The sequence below is a fragment of the Aphelocoma coerulescens genome, chromosome 3, assembly GCF_041296385.1.
Source record: "Aphelocoma coerulescens isolate FSJ_1873_10779 chromosome 3, UR_Acoe_1.0, whole genome shotgun sequence".
NCBI lineage: Eukaryota > Metazoa > Chordata > Aves > Passeriformes > Corvidae > Aphelocoma > Aphelocoma coerulescens.
In genome coordinates, this window is record NC_091016.1 from 79,317,845 (window position 1) to 79,332,035 (window position 14,191).

A 14,191-nucleotide genomic window follows, 5' to 3' on the forward strand; every position below is an offset into this window, starting at 1 on the left:
CCTGAGTTTTCTGATACTGTAAAAACTGTTTGAACAAACATGGAACAGTTGTGGTTGCATCTTCGTCAGAGGTGTGAAATTTCAATGCAAGTCAGTCTGGCCTCGATAGAAACCACATGGTGCAAAAGAGAAACCCCAACTTACTCAATTGCTTAGGGACAGAGAGGGGAGAGAAGCTGCCTCCTTTGTGGCTTAACCACGCAAGTCTGTGTCTGGCAGGTCACCTGGTAACAGGTCACTGAGCACACTAATGGCAGCAGAAAGTTAGGAAGCACATTTGGATGTTGGAAAAATAATTTTACCTGGCAAAGAAATGTGTTGATAAACTGCATTAAGGTGGGTCAAGTGAATTACTTTCATATTTTTGTCTTGTGTTATTTTTAAAGCAACTTTTGAAGACTGAAGAGAACAGCTGGTCCCTGGCAGAGCTGATCCATGCAGTCGTCCTCCTTACACACTACCACTCCCTTGCTTCCTTCACGTTTGGCTGTGGGATCAGCCCAGAGATCGACTGTGAAGGGGGTCACACCTTCAGGCCCCCCTCCGTCAGTAACTATTGCATATGTGATATTACAAATGGTTACCATGGGGTGGATGAAATCCATGCCAGCCCAGCTGGGAGTATTCCAGTAAGTGTCTGTCTGAACAATCGATCTCTTTCAGATGCAGTCATTTCTTTGTAAACTTAGTATGTGGAGGGTGCCTGTTTCTTTTCATTCATTCAGAGTGGGATTGACAAGCCTAATCCAGATGTGGGTATTGAAAAAGTGCATTTAGGAGGAGCTGAAATGATACTGATAAGCTGGGGAAAGCTACCAAAGGGAGAAACAGGCACAATCTCTATTTGTTTTTTCTGCCTGTCATTCATAAAGGTGAACTGAGATGAGTCCCAGCCTCAGCTAGTTCATGATATGTGTCCTGAGCAGCAGTGGCCAGGAATGCTTTTTTCAAGGGTGCAGTGGAAAGTTGGCTCTTCCTTTGATTCCAAGCTCTGACTTTTTTGCCTTGAGGTGTTTGTGATGCATCACACAACAGATGATTCTTAACAGATCATTCACAACTTTGTGCCTGTCTATAAAAAACACTCTCTCCTGCCTGCAGCAGTTATGGTGATCTGGACTTGTTTTCCCTTGGTGAAAAGCATGATGTGAACTAAGTGTTGGTTTAAGAACAGCCATGAGGGTGTTCCCACTGCAGGATCCTTGCCTTCGAGATTTTACTGCAGTGGTGTGGGTGGCATTTAAATTTGTTTGATGGAGCTTGCTGGCTCTCTGAAGGAGGAAACTGCAAAAGGCAGGGAGGAAAGGGGCAAAACTGTATCAATTAAAGATAATTTTACTTTCCTTCGTGCTGATGAAGTTTTACAAGACCGATTACTGAATTAATACTGTCTTGTGGTGTTAAAACAGCTCTTGTGAAAGACTATTATCTTGCACAGGCTTTCTTTTGAGGCTTCATTAAATCTGCATTTACACTCACTCTTCCTTTTTCCTTCAATGTTTCTTCTCTGTGAGCAGAGGAGGGGAAAAATACAGTTGCGTGGTAAATTGTGGTTACTTCCTCTATCAGAATTTCTGTTACAGCTCCTTGTTTTTCAGTTGCTGAACATTTAGACTAAGAGAAACTAATTTTAGTGTGAGAACAACTTGTTCCAAAATGCTGTGATTTTTAAATCATGCTAAAAATACCAGGGATCTAATTGAGAAAAGATGATGACTAAATGTAAGCCATTGGGTCAGTACAGGTTTCTTTCAAAAACTGTGTTCCTTGAAAAATCTGTATTTAAAGATGTAAAGGACTTAAGTTGTGTTTAAACTTTCTGGCTTGGCCATTTCTGCCATCCTTGTCAGTTCCTGTTGCATGAAAATGAAATGTCTTTCTCTTCTTTTTAGTCTACAGAGTCTGTCTGTGAAGTTGAAGCTCTTATGGAGAAAATGAAGCAGCTGCAGGAGTGCAGAGATGAAGAGGAAGCTAGCCAAGAAGAGATGGCCACGCGTTTTGAAAGAGAGAAGAGAGAAAGCATGTTCGTGTGTTCTTCAGGTAGTGCAGATGTGGTCTGTATATGTATTTATTAAGACTTTCCCAAATTATTTGAAGAAATACTACTGCAAAAGGGGAAAGAAGTGCTATTAGCTCTCTCACAAACATTACCATTTCTTTGAAGGAAGCAAGATTAGGGATGCCTTGTTTTCTTCCAGGAACACTTAAAAGCCAAGTAGTGCCAAGATTTGTGGCTGCTCACAAGCACTCTCTGACCAATATTGTGTTTAATAGAAATCTCCAGAAGAAATGGAATCTCTCTCTTGAGAGTTTTAGAAATTTCACAAGTGACTTAAGCATCTTGCAAGATGCTGTAAAACCAAGATACTTGACATGCTTTGCTATTTAGGTGTATGAAACATTACTTTTCAGATGACTGAGAGACAATACTTAATCTCTTGTAAGTTTAGGGTTGTCACGGGCTCTTCAATACAATTTCTTCTAAAACAAACTTGGCATGGAAGTCTCAGAAGTCTCTTTTTTAATAAGCTCTCTATTCCAAAGCAGGTTTTTCCCCTGACATTTTTACAGACCTCTTGAGTTAGGGGGAAAATGTCCCCTGCATTCAGGGGATAGGGTGAAGACTGCAGCACAGCAGAAGGGAGAAAAATATGTTTGTCTGTAAGAAAAAACCTGAGTGTTTTTCATGGAGTTGCCTCTGAACACCATAGCTGCAGTCACAGAGCTGTACTAGAGAATCTTAATACAGGTAGTCCAGTGAAAATGTGTTTCCTTAAAAAGCACAGAGACCCATTCTTGTGCAGGAGTTCTGCTCATACACCTCCAATTTGTTCTTACCAAAATTGTGTGAAATTCTGTTTGACATTAACAGAAGATGAAGAATCTGCAGCAACACGAGATGTGTCTCGTCACTTTGAGGATACCAGCTATGGTTACAAAGACTTCTCCAGACATGGAATGCATGTGCCCACCTTTCGTGTTCAGGTAAAAGGCTGGGGGCTGGGAGCTTAGGGAACAACCTGTTCATTGTGCCAGATACCAAACCTGGAAATGGCTGTGCCCTCACTGCCCTGTGAGTGAGGCTTAAAGCCAGCAAATGAACAACCCCCACCCCCCAGTGGATTATCTGCCCTGGGATCTATTACTGCATTAAAGCTCTGGGTTGTCACAAGTTCATTTCTGAAATGCTCCATTCTGCATTTTTACTTATTCTAAGGATTATTCCTGGGAAGACCATGGCTATTCCTTGGTTAATCGTCTTTATCCAGATGTGGGACAACTACTTGATGAGAAGTTCCATATTGCTTATAATCTGACTTACAACACAATGGCCATGCACAAAGATGTGGATACCTCAATGCTGAGACGAGCTATTTGGAACTATATCCATTGTATGTTTGGAATAAGGTCAGTTTCACTGTTTCCGTTCTAAACACATTGGCTTTTCTTTGTCAGGTTGAACCAGAACTGTTTGTTAGGCAAACACACATGTGTTTTTTAAACATGTTTTTGTTTATGGGGGAGGGCAACTAGTGCTACAATTACCCAATAATTTATTTTGCCATAGGAGCTTAGAAACAATGCAAGTGAAATAACTGCTGCTTGAAAATGAAAGTGTCTTTTCTCTCAATCCCACACAGATACGATGATTATGACTATGGTGAAATTAATCAGTTGTTGGACCGCAGCTTTAAAGTTTATATCAAGACTGTGGTTTGCACTCCTGAAAAGACCACAAAAAGAATGTATGATAGCTTCTGGAGGCAGTTTGAACACTCTGAGAAGGTACAGTTGGCATGCGTGCTGAGGGACAGCCACAGCCACCCAGCTTAAGCTTTACCCGATGCTACTGGGGTTCTGCTCACACTCAGTCAAGTCATTAGGAAGTGTCATGTTTCCAGGCTGAAATAATTTCCCCTTTCCTCCTGCATATTTGCTGGCTAACAGCTGACATGGATTGGGCAAGCTTTGACAAGTTTGGGGCGTTAGACAGGACAATGGTACAGCTTCACCTCAACTGCAGTCAGTACTGCCTGGATCCCAGAGAGGCAGGGAAGTGGTGCCAAATCATCCATTCCTTGCCAGCAGACCTGGAACAGCTCTGTGGCTGGCCCAGGGTCTTTACAGTCCCCTGGTCCTTCTGGCATGGATAGCCCCAAAGCAGTTTCTTTGTGAAAGCCTCAAGCTTTGCTGCTGGGTTACAATCTGAATTGCACCTCCCAGTCACATTGCCTGTTGTTAATAACTCTCAGATACCAAATCCATTAAGTCTATATCCTTCAGTTTTTCTTTGGAAAGGTATTTCTTGGCCTCACTTAATGCTGAAACATAAAGATGCAGAAATCATTAGTGTTCGTATCATTAGAGGCTCTAGTTGTTGATTAAACCCCTTAAACCAGGGTCCTGTAACTACAATGATTTAAGATGGTTCAAGTAAAACACTGCCTATGTTTTGGCTGGACTAACTGTAATAGATGAGCTTTTCAAGCACACAAATCCTTCTTTAAAGCCCAAAACTTTGCAACTCCATAGCCATCAAAATCCACGACTCATTCACATACGTGTCACTGAATGCAATAACTGTACATCCTCATGGAGATCATGCAAATGAAACCACACGCAGCCCTTACATGCCAGAGCAAACTTACAGCAACCTGCTGTCAGTGAGAAAATACTTTCACACCCTCCCCCCGCTTTGAGGATCTCACCCTCAAAGAAATGCAGTAAAGGCATTGAGAAGATGAGCTGGAGAACTAAAATTCTTACCTCTAGTAGCTACTGAACACCTGTGTCTCAGTAGAGATAGTAGGTTTATGGCACTTGAGAGTTTTTCCGGTGCTTCACCTTGGCCAACCACTCTTTGTTGTTCAGGTGGTAGCTGCCTGTGTGTTTTCTCTCTCAGTCCCAGGGGCAAATGGCCTTGTCACTTTTGCCTTTGCTAACACCCTCCTCTGCTCTGCAGGTGCCCACTGCCCTTTAATCATTAGCCTCATTAAACTAAACTTCAACAAGCTGTGCATAGTATTGCTGAAGAAGGGCTTGTGTGCTTGAAAGCTTCTCTTGTTTTACCCAGCTAAACCAGCTGGTCTGCTGAAGGATGATTTCCCCTTCCTATGGACCTGGCCCTGCCTAAGTGTGCCTGTGTGCCAGTGCCACGCTGTGCTGCAGTACGGGGTGTGGTGTTGGTTCCTCTGCCCCGCTCAGTGAGCTCCACAGCGAGATCTGGTGGGCTGTGTGGTGACACGGGCAGTGCTCCCCTGCTGCTGCTGCTGCTGCACCAGCGTGACACCCGCAGCCCCGTGGCTTCCTCTGGCTGCAGCCTGTGGTGGTGAGCACAGTGCTGAAGTGTAACTTCTTCTCTCTCCTGAAGGTCCATGTAAATTTGCTTCTGGTAGAAGCTCGGATGCAAGCCGAACTACTTTATGCTCTGAGAGCTATTACTCGCTATATGACCTGATGTCTCTGGCTGCCTGTCGATGTCGGAATGTTCTGCAGCTGCAGTATGGCAGAGGAAGATACGAAGCCTCAGGACCAACAGTAGCTATAAGTTAAGATGCCCATTGTGCCATAACTCCTTTAGTTTCAGCTATTTCCATGTTTGGAATATCACTGCTGCCACTGGGCAGCAACGCTTGGCAGTTGACAGACAGGGTTGTGCGGAAGTGCTGCCTGCTCATGGTATTTTGGCTTTAGACAGCCCGGGACATTCTCTGAACTTGTGGCAATATAGCAAACGATAGATAAATAGATCTTGTGATAAGGCAAATACTGCGGGAGTCGGAGTGCAAAAAGAACTGGGACTTGATGACATTTGCTTTCCCTATGAGAATAATTTTAGAAAATCTTGATGCTGCTATTTGTGCAGGTGGAGTGAACAGACCCAGGCTGTTCCAGTTGAGCTAGAAGTGAAAGTGAGCACTGCTATTGTCTGAGCCTTTACTCTGTGTGGTTTCAAAAAAGCCTTGTTATTTAGATTCCCTGTTTAATCAGAACTAAACCTCTTCTGTCCACACTGATAATTCAAAAGGTAGCAGTCAATTTTCTCAACTAGTTTAGCCTTAAAAACAGGATGTTTGTTCAGCATTATTTCGTGAGCTCCAAAGTGCAATGGTCTTCCTATGGAAAGAAGGGGACTGAAGTCCTCAGACCTTCTTAAGAGATCTACCTACACAAAGTGTCAAGTAGCTTCTTGTCCTCCTTTTCACGGATGAACCAAGAAGGAGCTAGGACAAGGTGTGGGAATGTTGTTCTAGACTGCCAAACAGTCCTACTGTATTACATACCCAACGCTGGTCTTAATGATTTTTGCAGTTGCTTAAATAACTAGGCTAAAAAACATCTATTTTTAGTAAATCAAAACGTGATTAAAATGCTGACGTTTAATATACAGTGGTTTTGGAGAACACATGAATACTTTTGTATGAGTGTGAATTGCTTTTTAAATTTGTCAGTATTACTGGTATTTTTGAAATAAAGGTAACAACTTTTTCTCTTCGTGCTTCTGTGTGGTTTTAACTTGAAGCTTCTGTTCTTACTGGTTCGAAGACCATTTAAAAATGTTTGAAACAGTAACTGAGCAAACATATTTAAAATCACCACCTGTGAATTTTCTGACTGAGTCTAAAATGATGGGAGAAAAAAATTTAAAAACACAGATCTGGAGCTTCACTAATACTGTCATGGGAACACCTCTTCTGTACTGCTGCTATTCTCACCCATTTGGACAAAGCTCTCAGGCACAAGGTGTGATTCTTGGGGTGTCTGGTGCAGGGCTGGGAGTTAGACTCGATGATGCTGATGGTCCTTTCCACCTCAGCTGATTCTATGAAAAGGATTGTCTGAAGCCCACAAGCAGAATTTAATTTCTGTCTCCTGGCCTGGGTCTCAGCTCAGACTGGTTTCTCTTTCTACAGAACCTTCTGAGAACAGTTTTAAGTTTACAGTCCAAGAAGCTAAAATATCTAAAAAGATCTAGGGGAGAAAGATTAATAAACTGTCAAAAATTGTGACTAACAGGAAGCATCTGGTGCTTCCTCTTAACTGAAAATACAGGATTTTTAATGTTCCAAAAACAGAGCAAAACTTTCCTGTCTTAAGGGCATTGTACAGCTGAGCTGTGCCTTTCCAGTCTGTGAATGGAGTTTCTGCAGTGCTTGAGTCGCCTGCTGCTTTCTGAGGTCAAAGGTAGACATGAATTTTTCCAAGAAACCTAAACTGGCCATTTCCATCCTATGCTCTCCGGCCACATCCATGTCCCCTCTCACTTTTCAAGCAGTAAACACTGAAGCATATCAGTGTGTGAGTGGCATCATCTGGTCACAGCTGCCATCAGAGCACAAGCAATCCTGACTACCTCTCCTGTACTCCTGGGCAGCTCCGGCAGAGCCCCAGCCCGTGGCTGTGAAGTGCAGCATCCTCTCGTGTAGCTCAGCTGCAGTGCTGGCAGCTCTCCCCAAGGAGAACAGGAATGGGCTCCTGGACATGAGAGAGCTGCTGCACTGAGGGCTGTGGCTGGGATACTCAAATGGTAAACGATGCTGTAAGAACACCTGAAATCCAGCATTCTGGGGCTGCTTCTTACTACCCGCAAGTTTTTCTCCAGAGAAATACAGAGGCTGGTGTAGCTCAGCTGGAGGGGTGAAGTCCTGTACCGTCCTCTCTTCCCAATCCAGCTCATCTGAACGTGCCTCTTCCTGCACAAAGACCACAGCTCACACACAGTGAGTGGCTGCCCCGGGATCCCCAGCTGTGCCCTGTGCTGCAGGACACAGTGCCTCAGGCCCTTGGTTACAGCTTGACCAGTAATAACTGACATAATTAGTGTTGTATTTGAACAAATCTTAAACTGCCCAAGCACCACCTCGAGTTGAGCCAGCCATCAGTTTCAGTTGCCTTCTGACTCAGCCCTTGTCCATTCTGATTAGTCCTGCTGACCACAGGGCCTTTTCCAGTGCCCCCACCCTGCCCTGCACAGCTGGCTGTTTGCCTGCCTTGCCATGACACAAATGCCAGGAACAAATGCCTCCAGCTCCCTCCCCACAGGGACTACTAACCCATCATCCTTTCTCTAATACTCTCCCGAAGCAAATCCTTTCTTTTCTCCCAGGAACAAATGGGACATTGAGGCCATTTATCTTCCCTTCAACTTCAGCTACAATTAAAATGGCAAAAGAAGGGATGATAATTGAGATATTTTTGAGCACAGCTCTTGTTGGAGTCAAACCACACTGAACTGCTGAGCAGTTCTCTCCTGTGGATTGCAGTGACAGAGGCTGCCACCACACAAGCTCCCAGAGCCACTCACTGCAGGGCTGAGCCTTGCTGGGCTCAAGTAACACCTGAACTGCTGAGACACAAAGAATGGAGCAAATTTTACCACTTTCACTGAAGTTTCCTTCTCACCACTCCCAAAACCTGGACTATGAAATCTCCCCTCCCCGCCGCATAAAAGCAGGGATCTAAACTAGGAAAAAATCTCGCTGCCCTTCTACTCTGTCTCTACTTCTGGGCCTCCTCACTGCCACTCCTCACCTGGAAGCAGAGGTCTGGGCACTACCAAAGGCACAGAGAACGGTGCCACTGAGGGAGCTCTGAATCGCTGCCTCCGAACAAATTCCTGCAGCCTCTCCCAGGATTGCCATGCTGGAGCCGCTCCTGCTGTGCAGAGCACAGCACGATGCCGCTGACCTGCAGGAGCAGGAGCCCGGCAGCCCCTGCACAGCAGTTTATTCTTAGTAATCTGAGGTCAGGAAAGAGAGAAATAGGTCAGGTCTGTAAAGCTCGCTGTGGCCAACTGGGCTGTTAATGCTCAAGGCCAGCAAAGCGCCTGCTGGGCTAATCCATGGGCTACAAGCAGGGACTTTCACATGCTGGAAGGATGAAAAGGGAGCAGTAAACAAGGCAGCAGCAGTCAGGAGGAACAGGGCAAAAGAGGCCTGTTTCGGCCCCATGGATGGAGTCACAGGTTCAGGGGAGACAGCTGGCCAAGAAGTCTGAGAAGCAGAGGCACACAGGTGGCTCTTGGGAGTGTGGGACCAACTGAAAGAAGGTAAAATCTTCTCTGACATCAGGGATATGCGTGTTCTGCCTTAAGATGTGAAGTCCCAATTCAGGAAAGACCAGCACAGCTGGACTTAGATCCCACAAGTGTCAAGGCAGCAGCTGGGTTAGCTGGGATACCCCAGACCCTAGCCCACAGTGTCAGAAGAAGGAAGGGGGATCGCCCAAGGAAAGAGGGGTGACTTTCCCCTGACCACTGACAGCTTTAAATCTGAAAAGTGAGGCTCATGAAGGAACACAGGTCAATGGCCCAACAGCACCTGGGTTACTCTGTCACAGAAGTTCCTTAAGGTAAAAGTGTGTCAGAGTCTGTAGGTGAGATGTGGCTCCTGTCACGTAACATTCTTTTGGACTGCACAGCATTTTTGGTACCACAGAGGTCCAAGTACTCACTCATAACTTACCTGTTAAAAATCAGAAGTTCAACAAATACTTTTGTTTCATTTTTCCAGTCAAGAAACGATGCAATTACTAGACAAGTCACATGGAAGCTGCTTCATCAGCTCAAGTACATTGTAAAAAGTAATTACAAAAATTTCATACAAGCTCTTCAAAAGATAGCAACCATAAATGCCAGACTTTTCTGAATTTTTTTTAAAGAGTCATGCTCTCCAACAAGCTTACCAATGGCGATGTGCAGGTATATTAGAAATATAAAGCTATACAATTTACACCACAAAAGAAACCCAACTCATTAAAGTGGAGTGATGGGCTCAGCTGGAAGAGTGATGACTTTGAATTCTGTCAAGAAGTTTTTCTGCCACGGGTTTGAACTCTCTTTCCCAATATAGTCTTTGGCAGTCCTTTATATCTCTGTCAAGGCTGCACTCCAACTCTACCTCTTCATCTGTAATCAAGAAAAATATCATCATCAGTTCCAAATAAAAATATACTCACCTACATATTTTGTGACACATACAGCTTACCAGCTGTGTATGCTGATGGCTTAAAAACAACTGCACCTGAGGTAAGTTAAGCATCACTGTCTGAGGGTCTTAGATTTAATTGAAAATAAAGGACGGTAAGGTCAGTAAAACAGTGAAAATGGTACTGCAGGTTCTTTTATTCTCACACCTCAGAGGTGTCTTTGAGACAAAAACTGTCTCTGAGATTGAGCATTTACTGTGTCTGTCAGTCTGGAAAGCCCCCAAGGTTTAACATTACCGACAGCAATTCTGATAAGGTAAGCAATCCATTCATCTAACTACAACTATGTTTTTCCTGTCACAAATTGCTCTGCTAATCTGGAGACTCTTCCAAACTATCTACTCTCATATACTGAAGGAACTTGAACCACACTAGTTATTGTATTACTAATGCCCTCCCTTCCTTGCAAATTTCAAAAATAAAACAGGACAGTCTGTATTAAAGACAAGCAATGTTAGGAATGAAAGGAAGCCATCATTCATTATTCCCTCTCCATTTTGCTTGGCAGTGGATGTGGCAAAGAGACAAACTCTTAGAGAAAATAGCAATCAGTCTGCAATCAGAAGCATTCTCCTGAATCAGGACTCCACAAACACAACTGATAATGCTGAACAAATGTTTTCACACAGTTTAACAGAAGGATATTTGACAGCCTTTAGGCCATAAACAGACCTAAAATGAAGGTGGAATCCTGCTCCAAATGGGCAATACTTAACCCTTGGCCTACACTACGAAAAAGCACCAGACTCACAGCGTGTTCAAGAAGTAACTCTGTAAGGGAGCTTATTGCACAGTCCCCAGCAGGTAAAGGCAACTTGGGGCTGAAGAGAAACTTCAGTTACCCACATTTTGAGTCAAACTTTGTGCAGAAAAGAGATGTTCCAACAGCACTTATGCCCATCCAAAAGCATGCCAAGGTGCCTGTGCAGAGCAGATGGCCTGAGCTGAGACAGGTACGAAGGAGGAAACGACATTCCTGTGTGTGGAGATGGGCTCCAGCTCATACAAAGTTACCAGCAACTGCAAACAGTACTTGGCTCCTGTGCCACTACACTGTAACTACCAAAATTAAAGAGAGGCTGATTGTGAGAGGTTCCAATCGGGGTTCTTCATAAGGAGATGTCATTTAGAGTCTTTCTGTAATAAAATAAAGAGGACAAGAACACCCACTCTTTCAGAAAGGATGTCATATCTGCAGGAAGAAAACCTGTAATCAGAGATAAAATCTAGCGTCTGACATCAGATCTATATTTGATGATGTCACAGGATAATTTAGGTTGGAAAAAACCTCTGGAGCAAAGTCACCATGTAACAGTTTGCTCTGGTCCATGTACTGTTGAGTATTGAACACCTTCTAGGAAAGCAGCCTGTTCCAGTGCTTAACCCTTGCCATGATGGAAATCTCTTTTCCTAATGTTTAATTGGAATTTTGTCTTACTGCAGCCTGTGCCCATTAGCTCTTATCCTATCAATGGCACAGTAACGCAACATACCTAAAATCAATCTCAGCAGCAGAGAAGCCAGAGACCCTGAAGTGGAAAATAAGGGATTGTGGGGTTTGTTTTCAAGGAGGATTGCTTTGCCTACTCCTGTTTTTTTCTACCCAAATTAACTCTGTTTTAACACAGAGCGAGAGACATTTCTCCCTTTTATTAGACAGCTGTGCTCCCCAGAAGTCGACTGAATATTTACGGAATCACTGAGGCTGAGAATTCCAGCCTACAAGAACAAGGGTCAGAAGCAGTTCAAAGCTGAAGTGTTGAACTGAAACAGTAAACTTCCCAAAGCAGAACGTGAGTAACGCTGTGGATCAGCGAGGATCAGTGTTCCGCATGCAAGCTGTGCATCCTCAGATAATTTAATTTTCCCACGACTCTCCTCAAAAACTAGCAATATTGGGTCCTGGCCAAAGAGCATATGTGCTGGCTGCAAGCCCAGGAACAAGACAAACACACTGGGCCTGGATACTGTGGGGGAAACTGGAGACTGGAGTGCAGACTCCTGCAGTCTGCAAGGGCTGCCCATCCTTGAAACACTGGCAGGACGGGGGCTGGGAGCCCTGGAAGCTCCTGTTGTGTCATGTAAGGGTTCATACAGAATGAGGTTCCAAAATAACCTCACTGAATGACAGTGGAGGTGAAAGTCAGCACAAGAAAAAGTCCAGAGAAAGAGGGAGAAAAGATTTCACTGGAAGACCAAACAGAAGAATGCTCCCAAGACAGAAGCTCATCTCCACTGCTGCTCCTGAGGGCCTGGGCCAAGGCAAAGCTGCTGCCAGGGGCCTGGGGACAGCATCCTCCAGAAGCTCTGAGCCAGCAGAGTGACGTGAAACTCAAGAGCAGCTGAAAGAAGGTGAATGACAAGTGCATTGGAAAGCAGGGCCACTGCATCCCAGGCTGCTGGGATCAGGCAGGGAAAAAGAAAAACACATAGTGCCCTTTGTCCAGCCTTTCTCTTGGACACAGCATCTTTTCAGGCCATTTCCATTCCCTTTTGGCTTCCTCGTATCTTTTGTCATCTTGTGCCAGATAGGGGAGGGAAAAATAAGGGGAGGAGGCCAAGCACAGCAGGTGAAGCGAGGTGTCTGCTGTGCCATGCTCCACTTTTTCCGCTTCCTGAGGGTGTGCTGACGCTCAAGTACAGTTCACAGGCTGTCAGCAGTTGCCTCCTGCTTCCTGAATGATAGAATCAGAGCAATGACGGTTCAAGGCTGTTACTGGACACAATGGGAGGAGGAAGATGTAGGACAATATTAACCAGCTGCTATTACTAAGACTTGTTGGCTCTCTGCACACAGAGGAACCAGATCCAATGAGTAAGATGTGCTTTTTCTACAGCTCCTCTTCTGACTGCAGTGTGAAGAATGACTGGCCTTCTGATTTAATTCTAACCTATTCCTAATTAATTACCATTACAGCTGCATTACAATCACAATTGGAAATGCAATTGCAATTGTACATGAACTTCCAGTTAATGAAAGTTATACTGTTTAATGAGAGTTACAATTGCTATCCTGGACTCTGCAGTCAATTGCTTCAACAAGCAGTGTTAAATGCAGAGGAAAAAATAAGCATGTACTCTCTAAAACAAAGGCACATATCCCTTGCTGTGTGTCAGAAAATTCAAGCATGATTGTGGCTGTAAAGTTCGCAGGTCTCTTGCAGAATGTTAAAAAGTGCAGTAATAACCTTGAAACACTGCTATTTTCGGATAAATAGATGGAATTACTGCTCACATTAAGATGCAGTCCATCATAGCAAGGAATGTAACACAGAGAATTATTACAGCAGCGAATATTGGTAATTCTGCTGTAACTGGAAAAAAAATCCCCACAAATCCACCCACTTTTCAGATTGTCTACAACAAAAGAGACCACCAGGATTACATGTCCTGTCTGAATCTGACAGTAAGTATACATCTTTAATCAATTTTCAATTAAAACCATATCATCCATAGTTAGTTTCCTTCAATTTAATTTATATTTTAATTTTTTTTTCAAAGATTGCAAGTGACCTACCAAAAAAAAATCCTAAGCAAAGCAGTGCTCAAAAAATAAAAGGACAAAAATTACATATATTGACTACAGGACTACTACAGAGCCACTAAACTCTGTAAAATTTGAAGCAAAAGTAAATGTCTAGATGAAAAGGTCCCACTGGGTAAGCAAATCAGGGTCCTAACATTCACCTTTCAGCCTTTGTGGAGCAATGAGCACACCCTTCCTGGTTTTAGGGAGCAGACGAGAAATTGTCAGGATGTTGTCCTTGCCCACAAGAAGACCATGGAGAGAAAAGAAGGGTGGCCAGGCAGCAAGGTCAGCCCGCTACACCCCAGGAATGCCAGGATCCCCAGGGGGCCCAGTGTGTGCTGCACAGGAACCACTGTGCTGCTGGACGGTGCACACTGACCAACCACTCAAAGCTGCAGGACAGACCTCCCACCCAAACTAATCCTGCTTTGATTTTGTTCCTTCCATTTCTTTTATTGAGGAAAAGACACCAAGACTACGAGTCTCACCTAGAAGTGATGTGAGCAGCACCAGCAGCGCGTCGGTGTCTCCTCCAAAGCAGGAGGCCGCGCTTGTGATGTCCTCGCTGTAGTTCCACAGGGTTTTGCAGATCAAACATGAGAGCTGCCAGTCTGCCGGCCCAAAGTCTTGTAAGCAGTCAACCAACCTGCCAGTACCAAACAAAATCAGTTGTTT

General features: G+C 44.2%; 2 protein-coding genes across 12 annotated transcripts in view; one reads left to right on the plus strand and one right to left on the minus strand.

Annotated features, from left to right (window-relative positions):
• Window positions 1-6,489, plus strand: part of SESN1 (sestrin 1) — a 76,752-nt gene extending 70,263 nt beyond the window's left edge. For all 6 annotated transcript variants that reach the window (XM_069011004.1, XM_069011006.1, XM_069011007.1 and 3 more), the window contains 6 exons: window positions 387-629; window positions 1,893-2,040; window positions 2,873-2,985; window positions 3,218-3,408; window positions 3,642-3,786; window positions 5,372-6,489. In XM_069011004.1, the coding sequence (XP_068867105.1) occupies window positions 387-629; window positions 1,893-2,040; window positions 2,873-2,985; window positions 3,218-3,408; window positions 3,642-3,786; window positions 5,372-5,458 (927 nt within the window). In that variant the 3' untranslated portion in view covers window positions 5,459-6,489. The remainder of the gene's footprint in view (window positions 1-386; window positions 630-1,892; window positions 2,041-2,872; window positions 2,986-3,217; window positions 3,409-3,641; window positions 3,787-5,371) is intronic.
• A 3,095-nt stretch (window positions 6,490-9,584) lies between these two features.
• The window catches only part of ARMC2 (armadillo repeat containing 2), a 71,040-nt gene continuing 66,433 nt past the window's right edge, over window positions 9,585-14,191 (minus strand). For 4 of the 6 annotated variants that reach the window (XM_069011014.1, XM_069011016.1, XM_069011013.1 and 1 more), the window contains 2 exons: window positions 14,005-14,162; window positions 9,585-9,907 (listed from right to left, as the gene is read on the minus strand). In XM_069011014.1, coding sequence (XP_068867115.1) covers window positions 9,774-9,907; window positions 14,005-14,162 — 292 coding nt within the window. In that variant the 3' untranslated portion in view covers window positions 9,585-9,773. Of the gene's footprint in view, window positions 9,908-14,004; window positions 14,163-14,191 lie in introns of those variants that run through there. The other 2 variants (XM_069011019.1, XM_069011017.1) reach the window with 1 other exon arrangement.